General features: G+C 52.9%; 14 protein-coding genes across 14 annotated transcripts; 9 read left to right on the forward strand and 5 right to left on the reverse strand.

Annotated features, from left to right (window-relative positions):
* Positions 1–154: 154 nt before the first annotated feature.
* On the forward strand, positions 155–884 carry AYO20_05612 (hypothetical protein; the record flags this gene model as incomplete). Its single annotated transcript, XM_022643906.1, has 3 exons — positions 155–175; positions 234–316; positions 392–884. The coding sequence occupies 3 exons, from the start codon at positions 155–157 to the stop codon at positions 882–884; spliced, it is 597 nt and encodes a 198-aa protein (XP_022500147.1).
* A 456-nt stretch (positions 885–1,340) lies between these two features.
* On the reverse strand, positions 1,341–1,928 carry AYO20_05613 (hypothetical protein; the record flags this gene model as incomplete). The annotated part of the gene is made up of 1 exon (XM_022643907.1): positions 1,341–1,928. One exon carries the CDS (start codon positions 1,926–1,928, stop codon positions 1,341–1,343), a length of 588 nt encoding a protein of 195 aa, XP_022500148.1.
* A 1,621-nt stretch (positions 1,929–3,549) lies between these two features.
* On the reverse strand, positions 3,550–5,072 carry AYO20_05614 (hypothetical protein; the record flags this gene model as incomplete). The annotated part of the gene is made up of 3 exons (XM_022643908.1): positions 3,550–4,231; positions 4,296–4,716; positions 4,775–5,072. The coding sequence occupies 3 exons, from the start codon at positions 5,070–5,072 to the stop codon at positions 3,550–3,552; spliced, it is 1,401 nt and encodes a 466-aa protein (XP_022500149.1).
* A 503-nt stretch (positions 5,073–5,575) lies between these two features.
* Positions 5,576–7,873, forward strand: AYO20_05615 (hypothetical protein; the record flags this gene model as incomplete). The annotated part of the gene is made up of 1 exon (XM_022643909.1): positions 5,576–7,873. The coding sequence occupies one exon, from the start codon at positions 5,576–5,578 to the stop codon at positions 7,871–7,873; it is 2,298 nt and encodes a 765-aa protein (XP_022500150.1).
* Positions 7,874–8,766: 893 nt separating this feature from the next.
* Positions 8,767–9,264, forward strand: AYO20_05616 (hypothetical protein; the record flags this gene model as incomplete). The annotated part of the gene is made up of 1 exon (XM_022643910.1): positions 8,767–9,264. One exon carries the CDS (start codon positions 8,767–8,769, stop codon positions 9,262–9,264), a length of 498 nt encoding a protein of 165 aa, XP_022500151.1.
* Positions 9,265–10,010: 746 nt separating this feature from the next.
* On the forward strand, positions 10,011–10,993 carry AYO20_05617 (hypothetical protein; the record flags this gene model as incomplete). Its single annotated transcript, XM_022643911.1, has 2 exons — positions 10,011–10,808; positions 10,925–10,993. 2 exons carry the CDS (start codon positions 10,011–10,013, stop codon positions 10,991–10,993), a joined length of 867 nt encoding a protein of 288 aa, XP_022500152.1.
* Positions 10,994–11,711: 718 nt separating this feature from the next.
* Positions 11,712–13,090, reverse strand: AYO20_05618 (hypothetical protein; the record flags this gene model as incomplete). The annotated part of the gene is made up of 2 exons (XM_022643912.1): positions 11,712–12,931; positions 12,979–13,090. 2 exons carry the CDS (start codon positions 13,088–13,090, stop codon positions 11,712–11,714), a joined length of 1,332 nt encoding a protein of 443 aa, XP_022500153.1.
* Positions 13,091–13,459: 369 nt separating this feature from the next.
* On the forward strand, positions 13,460–13,891 carry AYO20_05619 (hypothetical protein; the record flags this gene model as incomplete). Its single annotated transcript, XM_022643913.1, has 1 exon — positions 13,460–13,891. One exon carries the CDS (start codon positions 13,460–13,462, stop codon positions 13,889–13,891), a length of 432 nt encoding a protein of 143 aa, XP_022500154.1.
* A 2,373-nt stretch (positions 13,892–16,264) lies between these two features.
* On the forward strand, positions 16,265–16,864 carry AYO20_05620 (hypothetical protein; the record flags this gene model as incomplete). Its single annotated transcript, XM_022643914.1, has 1 exon — positions 16,265–16,864. The coding sequence occupies one exon, from the start codon at positions 16,265–16,267 to the stop codon at positions 16,862–16,864; it is 600 nt and encodes a 199-aa protein (XP_022500155.1).
* A 649-nt stretch (positions 16,865–17,513) lies between these two features.
* On the forward strand, positions 17,514–18,662 carry AYO20_05621 (hypothetical protein; the record flags this gene model as incomplete). Its single annotated transcript, XM_022643915.1, has 1 exon — positions 17,514–18,662. The coding sequence occupies one exon, from the start codon at positions 17,514–17,516 to the stop codon at positions 18,660–18,662; it is 1,149 nt and encodes a 382-aa protein (XP_022500156.1).
* A 453-nt stretch (positions 18,663–19,115) lies between these two features.
* Positions 19,116–21,242, reverse strand: AYO20_05622 (hypothetical protein; the record flags this gene model as incomplete). The annotated part of the gene is made up of 7 exons (XM_022643916.1): positions 19,116–19,538; positions 19,600–19,813; positions 19,865–20,357; positions 20,408–20,480; positions 20,533–20,577; positions 20,630–21,135; positions 21,182–21,242. The coding sequence occupies 7 exons, from the start codon at positions 21,240–21,242 to the stop codon at positions 19,116–19,118; spliced, it is 1,815 nt and encodes a 604-aa protein (XP_022500157.1).
* A 482-nt stretch (positions 21,243–21,724) lies between these two features.
* Positions 21,725–23,109, forward strand: AYO20_05623 (hypothetical protein; the record flags this gene model as incomplete). The annotated part of the gene is made up of 2 exons (XM_022643917.1): positions 21,725–22,598; positions 22,670–23,109. 2 exons carry the CDS (start codon positions 21,725–21,727, stop codon positions 23,107–23,109), a joined length of 1,314 nt encoding a protein of 437 aa, XP_022500158.1.
* Positions 23,110–23,425: 316 nt separating this feature from the next.
* On the reverse strand, positions 23,426–24,457 carry AYO20_05624 (hypothetical protein; the record flags this gene model as incomplete). Its single annotated transcript, XM_022643918.1, has 1 exon — positions 23,426–24,457. One exon carries the CDS (start codon positions 24,455–24,457, stop codon positions 23,426–23,428), a length of 1,032 nt encoding a protein of 343 aa, XP_022500159.1.
* A 991-nt stretch (positions 24,458–25,448) lies between these two features.
* Positions 25,449–26,382, forward strand: AYO20_05625 (hypothetical protein; the record flags this gene model as incomplete). The annotated part of the gene is made up of 2 exons (XM_022643919.1): positions 25,449–25,846; positions 25,932–26,382. 2 exons carry the CDS (start codon positions 25,449–25,451, stop codon positions 26,380–26,382), a joined length of 849 nt encoding a protein of 282 aa, XP_022500160.1.
* Between the last annotated feature and the right edge of the window lie 285 nt (positions 26,383–26,667).

The raw sequence follows: 26,667 nt of genomic DNA on the forward strand, positions 1-26,667 counted from the left end.
CTCCCTCCCTCTCGGATTCCTGTCTTTCATAGCAGAATCATACCCGAGGACTCTCTCCTACTGCATTAGTCCTTCAAGCTGCTCTTTTACCTCGAGACACTTGATCCTCCTCGACCACTCACCCCGTGAAGAACAAAGAACACACACCGCCAGAATGAAGATCTTCTACATCGGAGTGAGCAGGCTTTGGCTATAGATCAGGCCGCAGTAGAGAGATGCTAACCTCTCTCCAGATCCTCCGGAACGAATCCGCCCCTGCCATCGAACTTGCCGTTGAGCGAGACTTGTCCTCGTTCTCCCGCTTCACTCGAGATAGGTAGGTTTCCGCACTTCCAACATCCCCTCGCCTCTTCCCGCCTTCGAGCGTGCTGACACGCGGCTTTTCTATCAGTTATGGCGAATTCATGTCGGTGTTTGCCAAAACAGTGGCCGAACGCACCAAGCCCGGTGTCAGAGCAGACATTGAAGAGAAATCCTACACCTTCCACGCCTACAGTACCAGCCTTGGATTGTGTGGTATCATCATATCTGACGGCGAATATCCGGCGCTCGTCGCACACCAGCTCCTCTCCAAGATCATCGACGAATATTCCGCGCAGAATCCGCGATCCTCGTACTCGACGAATCCTCCGAACACGAGGCCATTCCCACCGCTTAAGGAGTATATTGTGAAATACCAAGATCCGGGACAGGCGGATAGCATCATGAAAGTTCAGAGGGAGCTGGATGAGACCAAGATTGTGCTGCACAAGACGATCCAGAGTGTTTTGGAGCGAGGGGAGAAGATTGACTCCCTCGTAGCCAAGAGTGACGGTCTGAGCGCACAGAGTCGGATCTTCTACCAGCAGGCCAAGAAGCAAAACAGTTGTTGTGTGGTTATGTGAGCGCCGGGCTGGAGAGTTGCAAGGGACCAGAGCGTGTGCGGGACTTTCGGGATGTTTGTGGAAATCGATCGACGTTGGTCGGGTTATGAGGACGGAATGCAGCAACAAAGAATTAGCCTGTTGGATCGGACTGCCATGTTGGAAGTCGGAGTTAGATACTTGCGCAGGAATCGGGCAATGCAGGCGTTTAGGAGTTCACCATGGGGTGCGACAAGATTGAGACGAAGTGAAAGACCTGATATCGACCTTAAGGCAACCCAAACATATTATCCTTGGCCTTCTGTGATTGATGCCCCCCATTACACCTTTCTAGTTGCTGCGCCGGTTCTATGCCACATTATATGCCACAGATGCCGTTCTCATGACCGTGTGGTGATAGTTCTAGAACAGCCAAAAGGCCACTCATCCCTACCAGACCAGGACCAGGGCCAGAAACCACACCCATTTGCCTTTTTATCAATTCCCCTCGACCATCTTGCTCAGCCTCTCCAACTGCTCGCCTTCGACCCTCATGCCCACCCACTCCTCCATCCTCGTGGCACCGACGCTCCCGCCCTGGTAGAATTCGATGCTCGGGGTATTCCACTTCAAGACGGACCACTCGAGCCGGCGACAGTTGAGCCGGCGACATTCTCGTGCGAGGGCACGGATCAGCGCGGTGCCGTACCCGCGGCCGCGGTACGTCGGGTGCACGAACAGGTCTTCGAGGTAGATGCCCGGTCGGGCCTGCCAGGTCGAGTAGTTGTGGAAGTACAGGGCCATGCCGGCGACCTCTTCCTGTTGGCTGGCGTTATTGCCGGCGCCTGAAGGTGCAGATGCCGGACAGATGAGCAGCGTCTTCGCGTAGCCCTCTGTAAAGCCCTTGTCCAGATCCTGGGGGTCGACGGGGAACGAGAGCGACTCGCGCAGTGACTGCTCCGTGGCGAGCACCTCGTGCAGCGCCTTCTCGTAGATGGCCAGCTCGCGAATCAAATGGAGAATCACGGGGACGTCGTGCTCGGTGGCGTACCGGATCTTGTACGTTGATGTTGTCTGTTCCGCCATGGCTCTTTTTCGGCCAGCCTTTTCTCACTGTCTTAACGTGTCTGTTGTGTTCGGAAGTCGCCAACGGATAGGGGTTTCTCGGTGAAAAAGTGGGTGTAATTCACTTCGTCCCAAATCATGAAGAGGTGCTGGGTGAGGCGTGGTAATATACTTGGTACTTGTAGGCAAAGACTCTTTTTGAGGCCTGATTTGGCACAAGCACGAGAAAAAGCCCACTTCACGGGCGCCAAGCCGTTTTCGTTTCGCTCAATGACTTATAGTACTTGAAGATATATTGAAGTCCTAGTAGAAGAGTAATCTGAGGTAATGTGGGGGTATATAACATTGGTCGGCACGTCGAGTGGCCAATGTGTAAGTAACTTTATGTCCCGCAAAGCGATGTAACAGCGGCAACCGAGTTTCTAAATGCTCAAAGGGCGTGTCGTGTACCTTAGCCGTATGCATGCATGATATGAGATACTAGGTGTTCAGATCCGAGGGTTGAGATCTTAGCATACTCGTAAGAACCACGTCGAACCATATAGAATGACACCTCTCGATTTTTCCCGACGATTGTATCTCTGCCTGTTACTAATGGTATACATGGGAGAAATCCTTGGACAAAGTACTCTGATGTGAGCGAAGACATCGGGTACTTGTGGTTGATTCATCGGGAAGAGGACTCCTGGCGCAATACGAGGCTGAAGAGAACGCGGATAAGTGGTACACGATAGGTAAAAGACGGACATTATTCGTATGTGACTAACGGTGCTGCTTTCTCCCGCCGAATAACCTGATGTAAGTGAATAAGGAGGTGACTATTCAGAAGGCGCTTCAAAACAGTCGATAGCCTTGTTTTACAACTGCTCGTTCATGTGACCAACAACGAGCTTGAATATGAATATAAGCTTGACGAACAACAAAGAGGTTGCCTTAGACGGAAGTGGCAGCGTCCGATAGCGGTAAGAGGTGGTCAGGTTCTCTATCAATCACCAGCATGACCGAGAGTCACCGTCCGCTGGGCGTATTCGGCTGCACAAAGCCGGAGACAAGTCGAGCTGAGTCCCTGCTTCGACCTCCAGAAAGTACGGACGAGGTCCCTTGGCTCGGTCCTAATTTCTTCTTGAATGTCCTTCCCATTCAGACGGCGGCATCGACCAGATCTGACATAGTCAGACGGTTTTCAACCATATCCAGCAGATACAATCACCGCACGAGTCAGATCAGAGCCAGTGCTCCTTTTGGAGGATTTCTTCGACACTAGGTCTCGTTCCCCCTTATCCCCTCTTTCCTGTGGGTGTTTCCTAGAATGTTCTGATGATCCCTACATCACGTAACCATAACCTCATCACTGAGGACGAAACACAAAATCTCTCTAGACATAGGGAGACCTGCGTCCAACTCTTCGGAATGACGGGGTGCCTCCGACTGGGCTATCCGAGCAATGATGTTTGAGATTCAGGTACGAGGAGAAGCTCGATTTCGGGTGCAATAGCTGTTTGCCAGGTCTGTAGAGTCTGAAATTCTCCAATAGAACGTAGCTCGTTGTTCATTCCATACCCAAGGGTCGACTCAGATCCGGGATTGTCGAGGAGATCATCACCCGTGTCGCGTTTCAGCTGTGTAGGGTCTGAGGATATAATCATGACAAAACAGAATCAAAGACCTCCTTGCCCGGCTTATCATGTAGCAATCCAATCCACATGAAAGATTTCAAGACTGTCCGCATATCGTTCCACGACGTCACTTGACACCGGTCGATATGTTGTCGCAAACACTCCCTCAACCATGAGTGGTCGGATGTCGTGAATGCAGTAACAGCTCCAACCATCAGAAACCAAATCATGGTCTGAGGGGAAGCTGCACTCATGATTTCGGGATCCAGAAGACACTTTTTGAAAAGAGAAGGAAAGTGAAGATAGGGCAACCGCAGATACTGCCACTTTAAGAACATGTGATGGGTCAGTCCCAGGAGGCTGAGCCGCACCGCTTCGTCCACGGAGCCACTGTCAAAGCTCATATAGAGAAGCCGATACATGACCGAAGCTATAGTATCGTAGAGGAGTTGCGGGGAGAGCATTAGTTGTGTTTCAACCGCAAGATTGACAATTGAACAGAATCTCTCCATAACTGTCCAGACTTCATGGAGCCTCTCATCCAGCTTGGGGAGCGATTGTGCCCAGTTCCGCAAAGAGCCAGCCTTGCCGGTGCTGTTTCGAATTGACAGCATCTCCTGGTCGGGAAAAGGCACAAGAGGCTCTGAAACAAGGTCTTTGAAGAAGACGGGCTCTGATCCGCTTTGCATAGCCATGCCTATGTCGCACCTGTACCACCATCAGGTCTTCCCGAGGCCGACGTAGGTAGAAAGCAAAAGGACTGGTTGCTTACCTGAATATTTCTGTGAGAAGCTTGTTCCCTCGAAAGGCAGCAATACCTCCTCTCAAGTCGACCATCTTCCTAAGGCCGACCATATGATGCTTGAAGGATTCCACTTCACCCATGAAAAATGCACTTATGGCCAAGGTCAGAACCACGGCAATTGTAGAATTGGAAATTTTGCCGCTCTCATCTTCTAGAGAAAGCCTCTTGCGAAGGATACTGATCCCTTTCAAAAAATGTACGGTGGCGTATCGGTTAGTGGTGGGATATTGCCGACCTAGTATCCTGTCCATGAAAGCCTCGGCGGCGAACACTGTTACATGAAGATAGGCAGGGTCGAACCTGAGCGGAACGAACCAGGCCATATCCCTGTGGCTAAATCCAGTCACCGACACTAGAGGGAACAATGCCCTGGCTATCATGTCGAAGACTAGTTTCGCATCGGGTCAGTTTCTGGCATAATCGTAGAGCAAGGGTGAGCAGCCCACATCTTCCGATATCAGCAAATGCGGCCGTGTCCAGCTCAGCAGCAAGCGTAATGGAGGACAGCTCTGAGCCCACTCTGCCTGGTATGGAAGACTTCGCTGAGTGGTATGCGTCGATGAACGTGTCCACTGGCTCTGGCGGATCCCGTTTCAAATCGACCACGACGGCCCAGCTGGTCGATCTTCGTTGTTTGGCACGAAGAGACTTGCCCCGGTTTTTCCCCATCATCACCTGGCTACGGATGAGCCGCTGCGTCGCTGCATCCGCCTTCTTGACATTTGTCGACACGATGAAATGCATCCCTGCTCGTTTACGGGAATCCTTGAGAAAGAGATCGAGTTAGACGATGAAATAGCCGAGATCTTTGTAGGTATGCTCCTGGGCCGTGGTCAGAGGCAAGGGTCTCTGGCTGTTTCTGGATATGACAAGCACAGATCAATGGCTTGAGCGAGAATGCACAAGCTACCTCGTACTCGGCAGGTATGACCCCTCAGCCGCATTTTGATGCTTCTGTCTTGATTTGCCGTGGTGAAATCAGGCACCAAGGGAGAGACGAAAGAATCTCGCCTGGTGCCAAGTCTTGGCGGACGACGCGCGTGTGGCAAGCCATGATGCCAACGCGAGAAGACTAGGTCACGTGCAATGACGGCAGGCCCAAAATGGTTGGTACATGTTTATGTACCAACCTAAACACTTCACGGTTGACTGCCACGCTTTTCTTTGGAAGGCGATGTGTCGCCTCGCCCGTTCATCTTGTCCTCTACTTACGAAATAACCTCACTACTGCACGCGGCGAGTTCATTATGTCCTCCGAGCTTGATCGATTGCGTCAGGAGCTTCGGGAAGTGAAGCGCCTGCGGTTGGCAGAGCAACAACGGCGACAAGAGGACCAGTTTCGATTTCAGAGAAGAACAAGAAAGACAAACTTGGCCGAATTTCTCGACGCATGTCACCAGCACTTGTACCATAACTTAGCTATTCAGGACGCGTCTCAGTCGACACAAGGCACTCCCGTCAATGGCGATCGAAAGCTTCGCCCTCGTCGTATCGTGCCCTGGACCGACTTTCCTACGCATCAAGTGAATATATGGAACGTGTTGATGGAGTCGGATTTTGTCCTAGAGAGACACTTTACCTCTCGACATACGTTGGAAGAAAACGGAGAACAGCTACAGCGGCAGCAACTTAGCTCCGAGTTGGACCTTCAATACTTTATTCAATTTGCGATTCACGACCAGGTGACCTCGATCATCGAGCACCTTTCCCAGCATGCAGTTCTCCAGCAATCTCTTAATCTTCAGGGGACCATCAGATTTGAGAATCATGGGAACATGTTAACTCCTGTCGACCCTGCGACGAACCTGACCAATCTGACCATCTCCCAACCGCAGCCGCGACGTCGGTCGCCGCGCCTGCGAGAACAATCTCACCAGACATCATCGGACACGCGATACTCCCCGCCAAGGCCATCTCAGATCGCTATGCCTCGCGCCGATCAATTTTGCGTATATAGCGTATATAGCGTTACCAATGATGCGGGCGACGTGATCCATCGAACCCCGGTGTTAATTATGGAGTACAAGGCGGCACATAAGCTGACACTAGGACATATCTATACCGGGTTGAACGAGATGGATCTGGATGATATAGTACAAGAAAAGCTTGACGAGGATATCCCCCAACGATGTCAAAGGCTCGTGGCCGCAGTTTTAACCCAAGCCTTTGCGTACATGATCGCGGCGCGGTTAGAGTTTAGCTACGTCTTTACCGGAGAAGCTTTGATCTTTCTCCGTGTCCCGGAGGACGACTGCTCGTGCTTGCAGTACGCTCTCGCGGTGCCGCAAGGCGACGTAGGTCCCACGACCGGCTGGACCGAGGGATTGGAACATGATAACCGTTTGCATTTGACCGCTGTGGGCCAGCTTCTCGCTTTCACATTAAGAGCGATTCAAAGCCCGCGTCGCGACCTGCGCTGGCAGCGGGTGGCCGAGGCGCAACTCGAGACGTGGCAGGTCTTTCTGCAGGAACTGCAACAGGATATACCGGACGAAAAAGTTCCCGGGTCGGAATATCGGCCACCCCAAGGGGAATCGGCGCAATATCTGCGGGATTCACCCATTCGTCGTCGACTACGTCCGCGGGAGCCTGTGATAATAAATGACGAAGAGCACATGGCCAGACGAGCAGCTATAAGTGAGGATGACAGTAGCGACAACGACGGCAGGGGTCATGGCCAGACACCTAGCCGCCCTCCTGCAGATCTCCAGCGGGGGAGGGCACAGGGAGGGCTCCGCCGTGGACGCGCGACCACTGATGACGATCCATCATCCTCAACCCACCGGTCTCACCGACAGCGGGAGCTGGGGCCGTATTGCTCGGCTTTGTGTCTCAAAGGACTGGTGGAGAATGGTGATCTGGATTCGTCGTGTCCGAACGTACACCTACATGGCTGCGGTCCAAAGCACCAACTCCGTATGCAAGAATTCCGGCGTCTGGTGCGACAAATACTGCAGAAAGACCTCGAATACTGCGAAGAACTCTATTTGTGGGGTGCGAGAGGTGTCTTGTACCGCCTACGTCTTCCGCACTGGGGTTACACCGTGGTGGCCAAGGGCACACGTCCCGAATTTGTGATGGATCTCCAACACGAAGCAAAGATCTATCGCAAGCTAAGGTCGATACAAGGAATACATGTACCGGTGTATCTCGGGAGCTACACTCTGGATCGGCCGCTCCAGTATGCAGGGTCAGTGCCGATTGTGCACATGATGGTTTTGTCCTTTGGGGGATATTCCTTAAATCATCTTCGCACGACGCCAGCTACCACTGATACGGCCATTGATGGCTTGCTTGCCATTCACAAACTGGGAATTCTGCATCGCGATGTGGCACGACGGAATATGCTGTGGGATTCAATGACGGGACGAATTATATGGCATGACTTCGGCCAGGCCAAGGTCTATCGACCTCGCCTCAGGACTCCAGCTGCAAGATCTGTCGACCGCAGAGGCGTGCCCGACTTTGGCCAGCAGTACCAATGCGATGCTCATAAAAAGCTAGCGAGCGAGATTTCGAAAGCGCTCGCGGAGCTCAGACGGTAGACGATGATCATTACTTGTGCGGCAGTCCTACATATCCTTGGATAAGAAACATTGATAACAATGCTTATTTCAGCCTGATCGTTTGTCGCTGCATGCCGAGCAAGTACACACGCCCAAGACAAGAATGAAGTCTCACTGATGACGGTTTACACGTCTCGAGCACAACGAGTACGTTAAGTATTCTATTATTTTCTCATTTGCCGGTTTGGTTTTCGCTTTTCGAATAGCTGCGAAGTTAACATATTAGGGGTAGATATAGGCTATTACACTAGGCTAGGTTACATTACTAACGATATAGATATAGTACGCTTGGGGCACCGTAATATAAGTTATAACGAACGTATCCTAAAGATCTTTTTGCATAATACCCGAAAATCGACTAATCATCCTTTCCCCTTCCCCGTGGGTGCCCGACGCACGAAGCTTGCGATCTTCAATGACACCAACGAAAATCGCGTGAGTCAGATAATCACCCAATCTACGCAAACACTGACACTCCACGTAGAAGTCTCGACAATCCGAACCCCCCTTTCCGCACCCCTTCCATCACAAGCAGTTCAGGATCAGACTGCATATGACATTTTAGGATACGTGCCGTCAACTGAATTGGTCTTGTCACATCTCGACGGCACAAGGGTGATAGAGAGGGTCGTTGGGCAAGGCGGAACTGGTATTGTCATTGAGCGGGAACATCATGCATTCAAGCTCCTTCACATATCAAGATATACCAAGATTTATGGAGAGCCTGTGGAAGACCTAAGGAAGGTGACTACGATGACCGACCACCTCTTATCCAAGCAATCCAGATTGAGAAGGCGATTTACAAAAGACTGGGTGACCACCATGGAATCGTACGCTGCCACAATCTTGATTCGACCGATATCTCGATTCAGATGGATCGAATGAATGGTGGCGTCCGTCATTATTTAGCGCAAGATAGGCCTGATCGAAAGACACAATTCTCTTGGTTGACGAAACTGGCATATACTCTGGGATACATCCACGAGCATCGCATTATTATCGCCGACGTCCGATATGACAATCTATTACTCGACGACGCTTTAGACGTCAAATTCTGTGACCTCGGGGAATCGGCTATGATGCCTCTCGATTGGCATCTAGAGGGCACTGACGATCTTGGCTTCTCGATTTTGACCGATACTGGACAGTTTGGCAGAGTCATGTATGAAGTTATTGCCGGAGTTAGATGCAAATTCGATCTGACCCTAAACCGGAAAGAACCTGAGGATCTGTACTCTTGTCCGCCACGAGACAGTCTTCCGTCACCCAGAGATATATGGCTAGGCCATATCATTGACAAATGTTGGACTCAGGCATTCAAGTCTGCCAGAGAGCTCGCCCTGGAGCTGGACCAGGAACGACTTCCCTGAGCTATGGTTCGAAACGGGGGAAGTGTTTTGCAATACTGAGGTCGAAGCAGCTCCGTATGTGAAGCGCATGTTAGCCTGAGTACACGCTTTAGCCCCGCAGCCTTGCTATCCAACAGCATTGATCAATTGACATTGAGCATCTCTCAAATTTGAGACACCTTGAGGCTTAGAAATGACCAATGCGATCCGGATAAGTTGATACTTCTACAGGATCATCCACGTATGCGCAGTTGTCAGAAGATGGGAATAATGGTGGCGTTGTCCAAGGTGACTTGAGGTCTAGAAGACGAGCCCGGAAAGATACGACGAGAAATTGGACCGGGCACCCTGATCCATCGCCGAAAGATTTAATCCAGTGAGCGTCGACGTGCGAATGGATGGAGTGCCTTGAAGTGCCACCAGTGCCATGAATAGCTCCGCTCCTGGCCGCCAAGAGATCGATTGTTTTCCCTTTTAGGAAATAGTCCGCAGGGGTCTACAAGGCTCGAAGCACTATCGAGCCAGTCTACCCAGCAATTTGTCCAATGCTCGCGGAGTTACGGGTGCTTTCAACAGGCAACCGGCTTTGTTTTCGACCGCAGACTCCATATCTCCAGGTATAAAGGTCATGCTTCTCCCAGTGGTACCATGGCACACTATCCTGTCTCTCTTTCCCTGTGTGTTCTGGAACGGGAACGACCCTGATAATTCACGCCATCGAAACTCTGAAGAGCATCACGCTATAAATTCCCTGTCTCGCTGCTCCCATGGCTCTAGGTCTCAAGTCAGTCCTCATCACCGGCTGCTCTGCTGGCGGAATCGGTGGAGGTTTGGCAAAGGCCTTCCATGACAACGGCTATCACGTCTTCGCGACGGCACGGACGCCGTCCAAGATCTCACAGTCGCTCGCTCAAGCACCAAACGTCTCGGTCCTGACTCTCGACGTGCTGTCTTCCGAATCGATCGCCGCCGCTGTCGAAAGCGTTTCCTCCGTCACGGGTGGCACGCTCGATGTCCTGGTCAACAACAGCGGCCAGGCCATGGTCATGCCGGCGCTGGACACGTCGATCGCCGAGGCCAAGAAGCTGTTCGATACCAACTACTGGGCCGTTCTGGCTATGATCCAGGCGTTCGCGCCGCTGTTGATCAAGGCCCGGGGCTACGTCGTGAACAACACCTCGGTGAGCGGCGTGGTCCCCTTCGGCGCCTTTGGCAGCATCTACAACAGCTCCAAGGCCGCGGCCCTGCTCGGCAGCGAAACGTGGCGTCTCGAGCTGGCGCCCCTGGGCGTCCGCACCCTGACGCTCGTGACCTCGGCCGTCAAATCCAACGGCTTTGTCAACATGACACCCCCCAAAATCCCCGAGACGTCGTACTACCGCGTGCTGCAGGGGTACGTTGAAGAACTGTGCGACGGCAGACTGCAAAAGGACGGCATCACGGCCGAGGAGTTTGGCAACAAAGTCGTCGCACAGGTCAACAAGGGCAGGACGGGGAAATACTGGGTCGGTGGATCAGCGGCGTCTGCTCGCTTCGCTGCATGGCTGCTGCCGGATTTCCTAATGGTGAGTCTCTTCCCATCCTTTTTCCCGTATTTGTTTCAATCAATCCTTTTTGTCTTCATCGTTGTTTCCAAATTGATTTCCTCCTTACTGATTGCGATGTGATATGATTTGATCAGGACATGTTGATGGCATCCTTGTTCCCCTTTGCCAAATTGCTCAAGGCCCAATCCAGCAAGAAAGAGTGATATCCAGTGGCCGAGGAAGGAGAAGGAGGGAACGTGGTGAGAATTGTCCGTCCTAGCTGTCGAGACGGGTAGGTTCTACATGCTAGGCGCAACATAGGTCTCAGATATTTCAATGAATAAATAAGGCGCAGGGAAAACCCATCACAGACACATAGAGTACTTGTATGCATATGTATATGTATATATGTACAGGAGCGTAAGCTGCGGCCTTGCTGGTCTCCACAAGCACAACATGCTCAAGTTTGCCGCGCACCAGTGAGGCGCATCACGGCATAAAGCGACTGTCGCATGTGTCGCATCTGACCTTCGAATAGCTCACGCTCTCTTTGAGCAACAGGAACAAGGGCAAAGGAGCACAAGCTTAGGACATGAATCCTGAGAGTTCTTATCCGGTAGCGAGGCAAGTCGTTTTGCGAGACCATACGGCCCAGATTCAATCAAGGATGTTTCAAGAGTCCACATTTTGATCAAACCCCAAAGGAAATCCAAGCAGGGTACGCAATGTTGCCCACAATCTTCTCCGCCAGTCCGCTTCCTCAACTCAATACCCAGGAGAAAGAGAACTTTCCTTGAAGCGTCGGCACTTAGCTTGCTGCGCAAGTTATTCCATTGTCCACTTTCCGTCCCAATAAGCAGATCGCCATCCAACACCCCCATCGCTAGACGATATCCAATAGCCAAACACCAATCTGTGACTCGTCCAAACAATCATATACTTTCAGAGTTGAATTCTCTTCTTCTCTGGACTTCTGCTTCGTGCTCGATGCTCTTTACTGGGGCTCCGAGGATATTCCAACTGTTGCTGCCCGACGAAGCCAGGATCACCGTGCCAGCCCACATAAGGCTGTTGTGCATACGATGCAGCCGGGGGAAGTGTAAATTGCCCCATGTGTGCAGGATGTTGCTGTGGATGCACGTATGCTCCAGAGGGTGCTCTATAGACATTCTGGTTCTCTTGCTGGCGTCGATATAGGGTAAACGTCGCATTGTTGACCACCAAGCCCACCACAACCAGTGTGATGGTGAAGATCATGGTTTTTAAGCTGATGGGCTCGACGAAGCTGTTGAAGATTTCGGCGAATGTATGTGCACTCAATCTCGCCCGTTTCACAGCACTAGGATCCCGCTTCATGCACAACTCCCAATTGCTGCACACAGCTTCCAGAGCTGGTAGCCGAGTGTCGGCGGCACATCGATTTTCGATAAAGTTCTTGGAGCAGGCCGCCATTTCCGCTAGCACTTCGGCCATTGCATCCTCGCTGGCGCGGTCTACATCTGCCTGGATGGTAGCGTAGAATGCCCAAAACATATACAGACAACCACCAAGTATTGCAGCATTGAAGAAAACCTGGAGGTACTTGGCGATGATAGAAGGTGCGTCAGGATACGTGTGGATGAAGGTGAACAGGCCAGTGATCCATCCTACTTCTTCCACGGGCGGCTTTTTAGGCTCTGGTTCGGTCGGACTGGGGGCGCTCTCATCGTCACTATCGTCTAAAGAACCCTTTCTCCCGACCACCAGTTGTCTGTCAAATTGCTGAGCACGCCGGCGCTTCTTGTGGATTCGTCTCGCGACAGCATCACTCGTAGGCTTTCTGATCTCTCCTCTTCCCGGACTTGGTGCAAATCTGCCGTATAACCCAAACAATGAGTTTCGCTTGTTCTCCGTTTTTGAGGGGCTGCTTTTGAACTCTATGGGGAGCGGAGTTACATCTGGGGTGTCCTCATTCTCGGTCGCTGCCAGGGGCGAGGAATTCTCAGGAGGGGATGAAAAGTCGATGTCGAATGGTTTTCGCGGGGTTGTAAACGAGGGATTTCGAAAAGGGGACGACTCAGGTGGCGGCGCCGGGGCATCTGAGAAGAAAAAGGGCTGGTTGTTGGGTTCGCGGAGCGTTGGAATTGCTGGTTTCTCAGGGGACCCGAATTCGCTATGAGTTCCTGCAACTATTAGTACAGCAACACCTGGAGAGGACAGCGCAACTTACGCTTTTTGGCCTGCATCTCGACAACACGTTTGTGGTAGGGAGAGGTGGGATCAAGAGGACCGTGGCCTTGCCATTCAAAATCCATGAAACTTTCTGTACCGCGAAACGCCATTTTGGGGGGGGGGGGGAAGAGGCAGGAGAGTGCGAGGCCAAAATAGAGGTGGTCAGAGGTGGTCAGATGATTCTGCCAGTACCACTGGGAAGTGGGAGGCAACACAACACAGACTTCGATTCTGGAGATTTATTTCAGTAGGCCAAACACATGCGCTCCCGAAGAGGGAAAATAAACAAAAGCATCACAGCGCAGCGCAGCGGGATGTTTGCTAGCCTGGACAAGCCTGATTGGCAAGGGTCTGGGATCCATACACGCGGCATCCCCTCTCGCATCTCGGATTTCCAAGTCCCATCTACTCAGAAGAAGCTTTGATTCGTTCGTCCAACAGCCACCCCTACAAGTACTGTCGAACTCTCCTCTACAGTCATGGCTCGAGAGAAATCAGAGGAGGCCCAGTGGTGGTACGAAGCTGTATACTCAGCCATCCAGCAGATTCCCCATGGCAAAGTCACTAGCTACGGACACATTGCCCTGCTCCTCGACTTCCCCAAACGCGCGAGACAGGTTGGCGTATGTCTCAAACACCTCCCCACGTTCGATCGTGCCAATCCAGACTTATACTTCTTCCACGATCAAAATGTCCCCTGGCAGAGAGTCGTGAACTCCAAGGGCGGCATCAGCCCGCGCGGCGATGATGGAGCAGCGGCAAACAGACAGGCAGAAAAACTGCGTGCGGAGGGTGTGGAAGTCAACCCAGCCAGAGGCATTGAAGAAATGACAGTCGATTTTGGGAAATATGGCTGGTTTCCGACAAGACTCCCTGACGAAGAGAGCGAGGATGACATGCAGAGCCGGTAGGACGCAGCGAACAGGAAATAAGCCGTGGGAATAGCACAGCGCATCTGTCTCTTAATAACCGGAGAGACATTGCACAACAACGCGTACGCTCCTCAGCCGGTACCTTGGGGGAGTATTGTGTATCTCCCGTTGCTTGTCCTTTCACAGTTCGACCGCTGTCGAGAACCCTTGGGTGTCGACTAACTCCCGACCACTGAATCCTGCGCTTTGGAGCTGTTACTACCCGTTGCCGAAACACATCTCTGGGGCATCTGTTTTTTCCGGCAGCACTGCTTTCAGGCTAGCGGTGCACTCGAATATTTGCACTTCATGAGGATACCTACGATCCATACGATTCTGACGCCCTCCTGGAGCGCTATGCTTTGAAGAAGTCCGGAAGGCCTATGGTTTCTTTATGGTCGTCGACCCGCTCAGATACAGGGAGAGTTTGAATTCTGCCCACGATACCGTTTGGATCAATGTTTGCGCGGGGCCACGGAAAGAGTTTGGAGTCATATACCCTTCCCAAATTGAGAGAGAAGCATGGCATACGAGGTGCGGCAAGCTTGATAAGTGTGACGGGCCATTGTCCTGGCTGTTCTCCCTGTGTTATCGCTGTGGCCTCGGCATTCTACGAGGCCTATTCCTGGGCAACTGCCATCCTCGACTGTGGAACGAATTAAGGTCGAGGAATGAACCGGCGTTAGGAAGGTAGCTTGGATGTGTAGAATGCCCTGTTGGATACAAGTATGTGCTGGTGTTTGTCGGCGGCAAATTCAAGCTGGCGAGCGCATTCATAAGGTGCTGACAGGAAGTCGAGGAGCAAGACTCGCCCTTCTACGCGTCACAACAGGGCGTGGGCGAGTTTACCTAGCACTCAGCAATTTCCCGCAGACTAAAGCTGAGACGCTACTCACTGTTTACAGTAAGAACTGAGTTATTGGAGGCCTCCTTGGCTGTAGAGATGATTTGGGTTTGAACTGGGTGTACGACCAGTCAGCCATTCACGGGAATGACAGAGGGCAGCGATACGAAGGCTGGAGAGCAACTTGAGTCATTGGCACGGGAGTCATAGCCAGTGCCGTCATCATGGTAGATTGGTGTTGATCTGTGTCAAGGACCAGAGGTTGGAAACAAGAGGTGATGGATCTTGCGAAGCTTACACCGAACATGAGCACCATAGACTCATAGTGGCTGTGAGAATGTATCACATGGCCTGAGGCAAACAAGGAGCGGCAGCTGGTGTGAGGTCATGGTGAGGCTTCTGTCTAGGCGTCATAGGCAAGGTGGCCAGGGGGGTGCCCTCTGAGAGAGGTCCCTCGAGAGCACAAGACCCAAGGGGAATAGGTAATGACACACCTAGGCGGGGGTCCCAAGGGAGGCTGTGAGTCCCTGAGTCCCGAGTAGAATTTCCCTGCTTTGCACCTATCCACCTCTCGGCCTTTGTGATCGAGTGTTGTTGTCCTTGTTTTGGGAAACCCCCCTTCCCTCCCCTCCAGTGCCTCCCACGCTTTCCCCTCCTCCCTCCCTCGGTATCTTGGATCTCCGTCCTTGTGCTCAAGCTCCCGAATCCCCCAAGCCACCGAATAATAACATGCTTCCTGGTTCGTCAAATCGCTGACTGAGATTGTTTTTAGCACCTGGTGGCGTTGCCAAATGACTCCGTTCGAAGCAGCTGTACCAATCCCATGCTTGTTCCTTGACCACATGCATGATCCCCGTTCAACTGCCAGTCCAGCATCCCGCGTCCGGCCTCAAAGGGTCAAGCATGCACTGGCATGTTCATACATCAGCCCCTCTTCACATCACGACTATCGCCTGCTCATCGCCTCCACATCTCAAATCAACACCTGAGGCAGAGATAGCACATCGCGTACTCGGTACAGCCCTCATATCTACGAGTACCAAGCTTCGGGTGGGAGTCAGAAACCCATCATCTCGGTCCCTAACCGCCCCGCGTGCCAGCTTCTGAGCCAGTGGTGACTGCGTGTGACAAAACATCCTCCATCCTCGCTCCCTCATCATCCTCAGCCCTCCGATCGACTCACACGTCCGATTCAAATAGCACAGTACTCTCCTTATCTCCCGAGCCTCCCTCTCTCTTCTTTCATCTCTGTAACACCTTGGTTGTTACTCACTTCTTTGTCCACACTTGCCCACTACATAGTACTCATCACCTGCGATCTCTCTCCTTTGTTCCTTCCACCTACGGTCATCTCTGCACGCGTCATTCTTTGGCTCAGTTGGGACCTGACTAGGTGCCGTCCCTCTTTTGCATCCTCCCACCTCCACGGAACCTACGGCCCTTCTCCAGTACAGCACGCATCATCACTTCTCTTATCTCAACCTACACTAAGCTCCACCACCTTCCAAAGTCCATCCCAAGCCTATATCATGTCTGCCTCGCCTAACAACGACCTTCGTAGCGAAGCCAAACCGTACCTCCGTGAAAAGAACCACAACAAGAAGTGGGCAAGAGGGGCTCAAGAGGCTCCAGACCATCACTGCCACAAGCACACATATCCTGAAGACAACTGCCGCAAATGCATGGGCAGGCCAAATCGTCGAGATCAAGATCGGAGGGTTGGTCGGTCAGAGGCCAAATACAAGCATAACCTCCAGAACAAGCTGAGCGGCCACGCTGCGACCTTGGCTCGCAAGGCTTTCCGCAATGAAGTGGTCGATGCCATGGATGGCCCTCTGGCTCATGTCTCCGACACCTCTGAAGAGGAGGAAGTCCTAGACGCGTCTGAGGCCCCCGTTCCAGCTGAAGGAGACTTCATGTACAGCTATGACCACGCAACTGGCCCACGAGCTAGTGGAGATATTCTCAGTCAGGCTATCATCCAAGCTGTCCGACGATTCGAGAACAACGAGACCGAGAAACTGATCAGTGCGGAATACAACGTCATTGACGACAAGGAGATGGCCGAGGTTTCTACCGAGGACGATGACGACGATTTCGAGCTCGTCCACTACTCTCACTTGAAGTGAACTCCCGATCTTGTGCACAACTCTCTGTGAGGTTGGAGCAGACCTGGGATCGGCGTTGTCGGTTGCTTTTCACACTTGTAATGATTCTCAAACAGGGCAACCGAGTTGCTGTTGTTTATATGATTTTGTTTCGTCAAAGATACCCCAAGGACTCATTAGGGAAGCGAGGCTGTATCAATAGAGCTATCATCATGGGTACTACACGGCGCTTCTTGAGGATATGAATGACCTTGGAGAGGAGGAACACTGCCAACTGTTTATGAGTGTTCCTGCGTTGTTATTGGCGTTTGATTATCATACCACAGCTGGGAATGGGGAGCAACGGAGGATTAAGCAATACTTAGCATTAGAAATCCAGGCAACCAGTCTCATCGTCAGAGCACATGCTCTCACCCAACCTCTCCTCGGATTCTGAACTATGGGTAGCATGTGACGTGTTCGGCTCCAAACAACAATGACGTCTTTTGAAACTAGCAAACCGTGCAAACCTAACAAATATCACAAACACTGGGGAGAAATCACTCTCCAATATTATCGCAACTGCGTCTTTATGTACCTGCGCTCACAACCACGCCGTTTGCGCCCAATAACCAGATCCTGGTAGAGTGCGCGAACCAGAAGAACACAGCAAAGCAAAGTTCCCGGCATAATGCCCAGTGCAAACCTTGCCGCATACCTAGCGAAGAACTATCTCACAGCTTCCACGTCTCAGTCTCCTTCCCAATCTGCCTCGTCAGATTTCCAAGATTCGACTCGCCCAAAGAAGAAGCGGCGCAAGAATAAGGATGAACCCGTCGAAGGTGGACTGGTAATCGCTGACGATGACGAATCCCTGTCCCTCCGAGGCACCGCTTCAAGAGGAAAGTTTGGGGAGGAAGAAGAAGATGGAGACGTACCAATATTTGAAGCTGGCGTCAAGTCTGCAGAGTTCAGGAAAAAGAAAGGTGGAGGAAGCTGGAAGGTTGTCGCGACTGCAGCTTCGACGACTTCCTTGACGTCGGGAAATAGGGATGAGGACCAGGAAGCAGACAGGATCCTTGCTGAAGCCGCGGAAGAATCTCGACTGCGCCGCCAGGAGATCGAGGATGAAGACGCTCCTACGATTGTTGAAGAGAAAGACGGCGGCCCTCGCATGCAGTCTGGCATTCGGGCCGGTCTCCAGACTGCTGCGGACACCGCCGCCCTGGTCGAGAAGGAAGAGCGTGAAAAGCAAAAGGAACTTGAATCACTCAATTCGAGGACCAAATCAACGAAACACAAGGATCGACCAGTTAAGGAAGAGGAAACCATCTACCGTGACGCCACCGGCCGACGCATCGACGTCAGCCTGAAGCGAGCAGAAGCTCGAGCCGCAGCGGAGGAGAAGGCGCGAGCCGAAAGGAAAGCAAAGGAGGATGCCATGGGTGATGTGCAGCGGCGGGAGCGGGAAGAACGTAGGAAAGAATTGGAGGAAGCGAAATTCCTGAGTCTAGCCCGGGGCGTGGACGATGAAGCGATGAACGATGAGCTACGTGCTAAAATCAGGTGGGATGACCCTATGGCTGAGTACATGGCACAACAACAAGCGGAAGAAGCAACAACGGAGCGCGCTGTATCAACGAAAAATTCTGGGAAGGTGGCAGTGAGGAAGAAGGTTTATACAGGTCCTCCAGCCGCCCCGAATCGGTATGGAATCCTCCCGGGCTGGCGGTGGGATGGGGTCGATCGAAGTAATGGCTTTGAAAAAGAATGGTTCCAGGCCCGTTCCAAGAGAGGGAGAGAAGAAGAGTTGCGGTATCAATGGCAGATGGATGAGTGATCTGAGGGTGTTCCCGGGAGACAAGCACGGTGACGAGGAGGGCAACTGAAGTAAGATTGCCATGGGTTCGTCCTCACTGCCTACTCTTCCACGACCCGTTCGATTCAGAATATAATCTGCAGCCACTTTTGATTCTGATCAGTACTATGCATTGCCTCTCATTGCCTTTGATACCTCTACGAGGCATGTGGCGGGTCTATGCTAGTTTGCACGGAGGATCTGGCCAATCATCAGCGCGACTAACTCCAGGGCATGTTCTGGCTAACTATTTTCGGACATACCATAGATACTAAACCGCTGTCTTCTATTCAAAACTTTTTCCACCACAACTCCTTCTCCATTCTTTTCAAATGGAAGAAGCATCAAGTGGAAAAAGATATATAATACAGAAAGCACACCCATCCGTCCCGTGACTGACAACTCTACATGAACTCCTTCAGCAATGCGATCCTCCTAGGACATTGTGTGCCATTGATCCAGATCATCGTTGCTTGTGGTTGATTGACGGTGGGATCCGCCACCACTCCAGTCGACCTTTACCTGGTCATCCTCACTGTTCACCAGCCTCCCTCCGCTTAGCAGGCGGAATTTCAGATCGAAGCTTCCAGGAATGAGCCTGAGACGGAAATGGGCAAGCTCATAACGCTCTCCGAAATTCCACCAGTGCTTGTTTCGCACATGCCGGTCGACCAGTTTAAGATCGACAGTCACCGTGCAGAGTGTCCTCACATGGTCTTTCTCGGCCATGCTCTGTGGGAGGGCGTCTATAGGTCGTGTCGACACCACGAATTGCGCTTGCCATGGTTTTCGGTACTGTGCAGGACTCAACTTCGCCTTGAACATCTTCTCGAGGCCATTATCGGTGACTTTGTCACCCTTCGCTCGAGTCAGTCTACTTGATATTGTTTTTCCAGCAAGAGAATAAGGAGCGACTCACCTTTCGGATCAGCCATTCAATCTGGTCTACTGCCCACCTCTGTCCGTCTCTTTTATCTCGGACGACTCTTTGGCCAAAGTGTCTTTGTTGGCTGTATTTTTGATTGACAACAACGCCATAGCTGACAGGAGCGCAGCGCTGCTCAATTGGTGGACGACCTTTGCTTATTTCTTGGGCACGATAGCTGACGAGTCCTTGGACCACGGCAAGCTGCCTATCAATATTCGTCAGTCTTCATTCGCAAGCGGCATGATGGTCAACTGACAAGTTTTCGGCGAGAAGCATGCGCAGGCCGCGTATATTGGGGATCTCGGCTCCTGCTCCGGACTCAAAATGTGCCTTCACCCTGCGCTGGATGTATTCGGATGCTGACAGGCCTCCAGACATGATCAAATATGAGACTTGCTCTCCGGGGCGGTTTCTCTTGAGTGCATGCAGCTGCTCTTCTATCAGTTCAAGCAGGCCGTCGACTTGCTCGTCAAACAGGTGCTGGATGGTATCCTGATCGATCTCCATGTGAGAGTCTCTGATCCCGGCCTGCGGGTAGTCCAAGCCCGCAGGGAGCCCAACCACTGGTAAGAACAACTTTGGGGCCGTCATGCCTGGGCTTCCGAAACTGCACTTGAATCTCTCGAATCTGCCTAACATCATTCTCTCGGCCGTCTCTGGAGGGTGCAAAATCTCCGGAACCAAGGCCAACCGGCTGGCAAGATGCTGTTGTACCTTGATATCGATGAGTGCTGAGCCGACCTCTCGTCCTTTGCAATGAAATCAGCCAAGTAGCAGACACACAACTTGCAGCACTGACCTTCGACCTGAAGCAACTGCTCCAGTCTGAGTGTCTCTCCCATCTCAGACTTTACTTTCATGATGTTCACGTCCTTGTTCAGCTGTCAGCGGCATGACCACAGCGCGGTCAAGTCACTTCCATACCGTCGTGCCTCCGCCTGCATCGCACACCAAGATCACGTCGTCACGCTATGCGCGGTGTTTCAGCATCAAATTGAACCAGGCGGAAATGAAAACCAACCTTCAACATCTGCTTCGCAACACAAACAGCTGCTGCCTCAGCCTCAGTCAACGTCACCACCGAGGAATGGTACTGGCCATCTCTTCCAAAGCCAGCGAGTTTAAGAATCTCTAAAAGGTCTCGCACCATTCCAGCGTGCTTCCAAGTTGTGGGGACGCTGAAGTTCCACTCGACTCGCATTGTCGCCCATTGTGCATATCGAGTTTGGAAATACCGGGCAATATGGTCATGCACACATCTCATGTAGTCCAGATAATAACGTCGGGCGTCTTGGTGTGAGAGGAGTTTCCATTCTCCATATTCAGGGTCGAGATGGAGCTTGAAATACTCTTTGATGTCGACTGTCTTATCCGCGACGTCGGCGAAGAAGCCCCAAGACTTTATATTCGCCGTCCCATGGTCATATGCCAGACGCGACGGCGCCTTGTTGAAAAGCTCGGATGCAATGGTAGTCCAGCTCTGAAAAGTTGAAGGATTTGTCCATGGTGCAGTGCAGTATGCCACGCCTACATCAAGTCAATTGTTGTTCTACGTCGGGCCCGTTGGAAATACCTGTCTGTGACATGCCAAAGTCAACTCCAATGACAAGCTCGGGTTGGGCGTTGCCGGCCATGATTGATTTTCTGGAGACCTCTTTTCAAGCAAGTTCAGAGAAGTCTCGGGCGGCATAGGTTGGCCTCTTCAGGGAATCAGACCAACGGCAGTCCAACTAGTCTCTCATCCCTCTCGCTCAGCCTAAGAAGCTATCGTCACCCCAGCACGGAGGCTGTGTATGTCCACCGGCATCCTTAAAAGCAGCAAGTGAATGGAGGACCACCCTCTTCATGCACGTCGATGGGTCCAAAATGCATGTCAGTGAGACAAGGTCGTGGTGGGCTTGTTCTGGATCAGGCTGGCGGCCATGGTTGCTTGGTGCATGGGGGCTGTGAACCCACCCACCTCGTATTCATGAATCCCAGCCTCACCGTGTTCGGTGCAAAGGAAGAAAGGACCTTGACCAGGCAAAACAATTTCAAATGAATTAAACGGTTGAGCGTCCTCTTCTTGCACGAATTCGTTCCCGGACGCAGATATTGACCCAAAGAGTCGGCCACCATGTCTGAGAATCCCTCCCCCGATACTCAAGCGTCAACTTCAGACAATGCCTCTAATGCAGCCTCATCGAGCACCACCACCAGCAGTTCTCCAAGCGACTTTTCAGAACCCTCAGCAAGCAGTACACCAGCAGCCTCTACGGAGACTGACACAGACAACATACCGGCTCTCTTTACGAGCACCTCCTCAAGTCTTACAGCAAGCATCCCATCAAGCACTCTCACAACGACAAATGCTTCATCGTCACCTTCCTCCGGGGCGACAGGCACTCCACAGACCCTACAGCCGACGGCTTCAAACCACCTTTCTGACGGAGCAATCGCTGGAGTGGCCATTGGTTGTGCCGCGCTCGGTGCTCTTCTCGCCCTCATACTCATGATCCTCTTACGTCGACGCCAGTCAAAGTCTCCGTCCAGACATCACAAAACACACTCTCGTCTCGCCCACAAATCGTTCAGAAGTGACAAGGACCCAGGCAAGTCTCTGGTCCGCTCGAACATTGCTCCCGTTGCCGCGCAGGCCGACGTCAACATCGATGCTTTCCTCCCGCAGCAAACCGACGATGCCACGGTCAAGCAGAGGGTTCTGCTTCTGTTTGACCAGATTGAACTCCACGTCGACAACTACTACAGCGAGCAGCCCGTGCAACTGACGGCCGAGGAGCAGAACGAGCTCTCCAGGTTTGGAACCCCCGAGTTGCCCATGCCGCTGGGTGCTCTGCTGGAGACATCTCACCGCAAGGTCACCGTCATCAAGCACTGCCTCGCCTATCACGCCGTGCAGCTGGTCACTCCATCGCACTCCTCGGACTGTCTACTACCTTACGAGGTGTCTAACATGCTTCTCCTCGCCACGCCCAAGTCCAATGACCGCAGTACGTCTCCCCTCCCCCCCCACCCCCAAAAGTGTCCTGTACAACAGACAAAAAACTAACCAAAAGTATAGACTTCCACCTAGCCCTCTCTCGCTGGCGCATGCTCACGGCATACCTGCGCCCAGACATATTCGACGGGAAGGAGCTACCCGAGTCTACCGCCAGCGCCGCAACAGCAGACCAGGACGCCCACCTGTACACCCTCGCCCAGGCGTTCTCGGACCGCTTCGCCGCCTTCAGCCAGCCGCACAACGCGGAGCAAAAGGTCAAGCACCTGGCCGAAGTGCTGCGCACCGCGGTGCGAATGGCGCTCTGGCTGTACGCGCAGCCCGCGACGTTCCGGTTCGACTGGGGCCCGGGGCCCGCGCCTCCGCCGGACATGGCGGCGGCGCGGCGCGCGACGACGCCCACGGTCGTGACGGTGCCGTCGCTGGTCAAGACGCATGACGGGATGGGAGGGGAGATCCAGCCCGCCCAGATCATTCAACTCCTCGTCAAGAGGCGCGTGTGAGGGTATTCTCGTCTCCTTTGAGGTCTATTGAGATATGTCTTTTTCCTTTGATTAGTTTCTGACCTGAGGTAATATGACAAGGAACAGTGGCTGGTTCATTCACTTCATTTCATTCCCTGTCTTTGTTTTTTATTTTTCATTTACTTGTACTGTAGGAGGTAAAAAGCAAAACCCTCAACTACATACATGGACACATGCGTTGATATAACGCCTCCGGCCCCCACAGACCGGAGAAACTCTCAAAACTATGAATTTCTAAATCAAGTCAATAATTAATGAATGGCCCCTCCTTCTCGTTTTGGGGAGTGGTCCTGCTTCAGACCCGGTTTACTACCCTGGCCCTTCGCTCCCTGAGAATGCTGGACTTCATGGCCTGGTGCTCCAGCCATGATCTCGGCTGGTACTCGCCCGTCCCCAGTGTGGATCCGGTTATTGACCCGGTCCCTGTCGCCGAACCCGGTGCTGACGCCGTCGCTCTCAAGGGCGCCATTGGTTCGTCCCCACAGGGGGCCTCGACCAGAGTGCTCGATTCACTGCGGACGGGGCTCGGCCAGGGCTCGCTGATCGGACTCCGCTGGATTGGGACGTTGCGGAAGAACTGCGCGGGCACGTCGGCCGGCATCTCTGAGGGGAGTTCTCTCATCGTTGGAAGTGGTGACTGTGACTGTGCGGACGGTGGTGGTGATTGTGGTGATGGGAGAGGTGGTGATAGTGTCGTAGGTGTCGTTGGTTCGAAGTTTGGCGTGGTCTCTGCAAGGGGCTGTTCCCGCAGAGCACGGGCGCGGAGGTTGTCGGTGCTGGGCTTCGGGGTCGACCTGCTCATGTGCTTCCACTGGAGCAGCTGGCTGGTGTTGTAGCTGGGCGGTCTGTCTCTCCTGACACGGGCGGGATCACCCCCCGCCGTGCCGTACGACCGCAGAAGCCGCAGCGTCGAGATGTTCTGGGTGAGCGTGGTGTGGACAATGTTCAACCGCTTCAACGCGGCCGTGACGCTCGAGTTGTCGCTCAGCACCCACATGACCCGCGTCGAGAAGTGGATGCGACAGTCGGCGTCCTGGTCGACCCGGGCGGGCTCGAGGAGGAGAGCGACCTCCTCGGCCGCCCTCTTTGTCTCCTCCAACACGCGCTCATAGTCCCTGCGCTCTGACAGCGGGAGCAGATCTTGCTGGTGGCTCAGTAGCTCGCGGCAGGTCTTGATGTTGGTCCAGGCGTGCTGGGCGGTGATGAGGTATTCTCTCGTCTGTTGATCGACGGCCCTCAGGGCGTAGGTGACCTCGCAGATCTTGAAGACAAAGGTCAAGCCCGAACTGACGCCGGCCGTGATAGCCGACCACGGATTCGCGCTCATGGTTTTTTCTTTGTCTCTTTTTTTGGTGAAAGGTTCAAAGATTCAGGTCAAGAAGGGAATTAGAACCCCTCGCTCCGAATGATAGTCCTAGACTAGAGCGTGAGCGATTTTACCAGTCTTGGACCATCCTATCGCTTCCGATCGAAAAAAAAGGAGTCGAGTGATGAGGCTGAAAGGGGGCACACTTGTTCAGAAAAGAGGGGTTGCTCTCTCGCCAATATTCTCGTTTCCGAGTTTCTGGGCAGACAGAGGAGACTCGGTAGACACAGAGTCAGCCGACCACGAGGCAGAACCAGGCGCAGTTGTGGGTTGCGAAGCAGGGTGGTCTACTGGGCTAGTTGGACAGGAAAAGGCACTCGAGTCGGACAATCATCAGGTTACTCAACGTGCAGACACGAGGACGAGGTCCTGCTGGACCAGTTAGTCCTGCAAGGCAAACGGATCCAAAAAGCCCCAAAAGCCCAAACAGCCCAAAAGCAGCTTGGGAAGGGGGCCAGGTCGGTCTGGGCAATTTCTGGTCATGGATATGCAGCCAATGACGCTGAGGCTCAGCCTGATCGCGCATTGTCGAGGACGGTAAAAGCAGCATGGCACGCGTGGCAGCTGAGAAGTCGAGTTGCTCTAAATCGGCCCCCTGCAGGAGACTATTGGGCGCTATCTCTCGTATACCTTTCACAAATTCTGGCTGTGCATGATGCCATCAAAAGCCACCAAAAGCCAGACTGGGGGGAGGGGGGGTTGGGTGAGGGACTGTGGCGACAGCCGCAAGAGCACCATCAGGCTGCCGGTGGGAAGATGGTTTAATGCTTAAGAGGGGCCGAGGTCAGGGAAGAGATATTCTAGGAATAAGTCCTTTTTTATTTTCTGTCAATCCAAGGAGGGGGAAATTGGAAGGAAAAGAGCTCCTCCCTCGACGAAGAGAATAAGCGTCAAAGGACAAGATACTCACACCGCAAGTAACCACCCAGCACCCAACCAAACCACACAAGCCATGTTCTGTGCTGTCGTTGCCCTTTTCTGCCATGTCCTGGGTCTGGTGTATGCCCTCGACTATGCTGGAGCCATCGAAACTGGTGTTGTCGGCCTCGATCCTCGTGGTTGGTCACCAGTGCCGACTCCGGCGCCATACTATAATGTCTATCGCCGCCGACTGCAGAAGAGAGACCTGACCGACACATGTGCCTTGGTCAATGATGCGCCGTTGACATGTCCCTCAGGTGAATACTGTGCATACAATGCCGACCTGGGCTACATGGGATGTTGCTCTGTCGACGCCCAGGGCAACTTCGTCAGCGATTGCTACTACACGACCAGCTGTGTCGATGTGGCTCAAAGCTCATCCATCTGCGGTGTGACCAGTGGATGCCTGGGTCTACAAACCGGTGTCTGGTATGTTATTTACCGTCTCTTTCCTTGGAGAAGCCTCGCAAGCATGGGAAGGTTGCTGATATTGACGACTTCTGTCTCTATACAGTGGACGAAACACGCTTTATCCCGAATGCTTGACCATCGTCCTCTACTACGGCGCTGTCAACTCATACACGACCTACCGGTGCGGTCCGTCCGCGGCCTTTGTGACGGCAAGTGCAGCGCCCTCGGATACTACGACGACGTCAGTAACGACGACGACAACGACAACACCCAGCCCCCCGCCGACCACAACGCCACCCACCCCAGTTACCACCCCTCCCACCACCTCCTCAGCTCCTTTCTCGTCGACGACGACGACCCCGATAGAGACCGAGAAATCCAGTTCCAACCACACGGGCGCCATCGTGGGCGGCGCGGTCGGTGGCGTGGGAGGCCTCCTCATCATCGCCGGCATCATCGGCTTCATCATCTACCGGATCCGCGTGAAGAGACGCGAGGCAGAGTTTGCCGACGACACGCCCGAGATCCCTGGCACGGCTCACGTACCGAAATGAGATTATTTTCCCACCTCTCCCTTGTCTGTCTACAGTACCTACAACTTCCTTTACCAACATTGTGTTATGAGGTCCAAGCTCAGCTCGAGGGATTTCCATCTAGTCCTAATCCTAGTGTCTAGTGTCTAAGTGCGGTGGCCATCTCTCTCTCTCTCTCTCTCTCTGCATCTCCATCTCTATTTCTCAAAATATAGGTTATATCCACCCTAACCTCAGAGGCTCAGCCTGGGACGCCGTGGGGCCCACCCTGCACATACCGGGTTTGGCTAGCTGCTGGACACCCCA

This window comes from Fonsecaea nubica (assembly GCF_001646965.1).
Source record: "Fonsecaea nubica strain CBS 269.64 chromosome Unknown Scaff33, whole genome shotgun sequence".
In the NCBI taxonomy this organism is placed as follows: Eukaryota; Fungi; Ascomycota; class Eurotiomycetes; order Chaetothyriales; family Herpotrichiellaceae; genus Fonsecaea; species Fonsecaea nubica.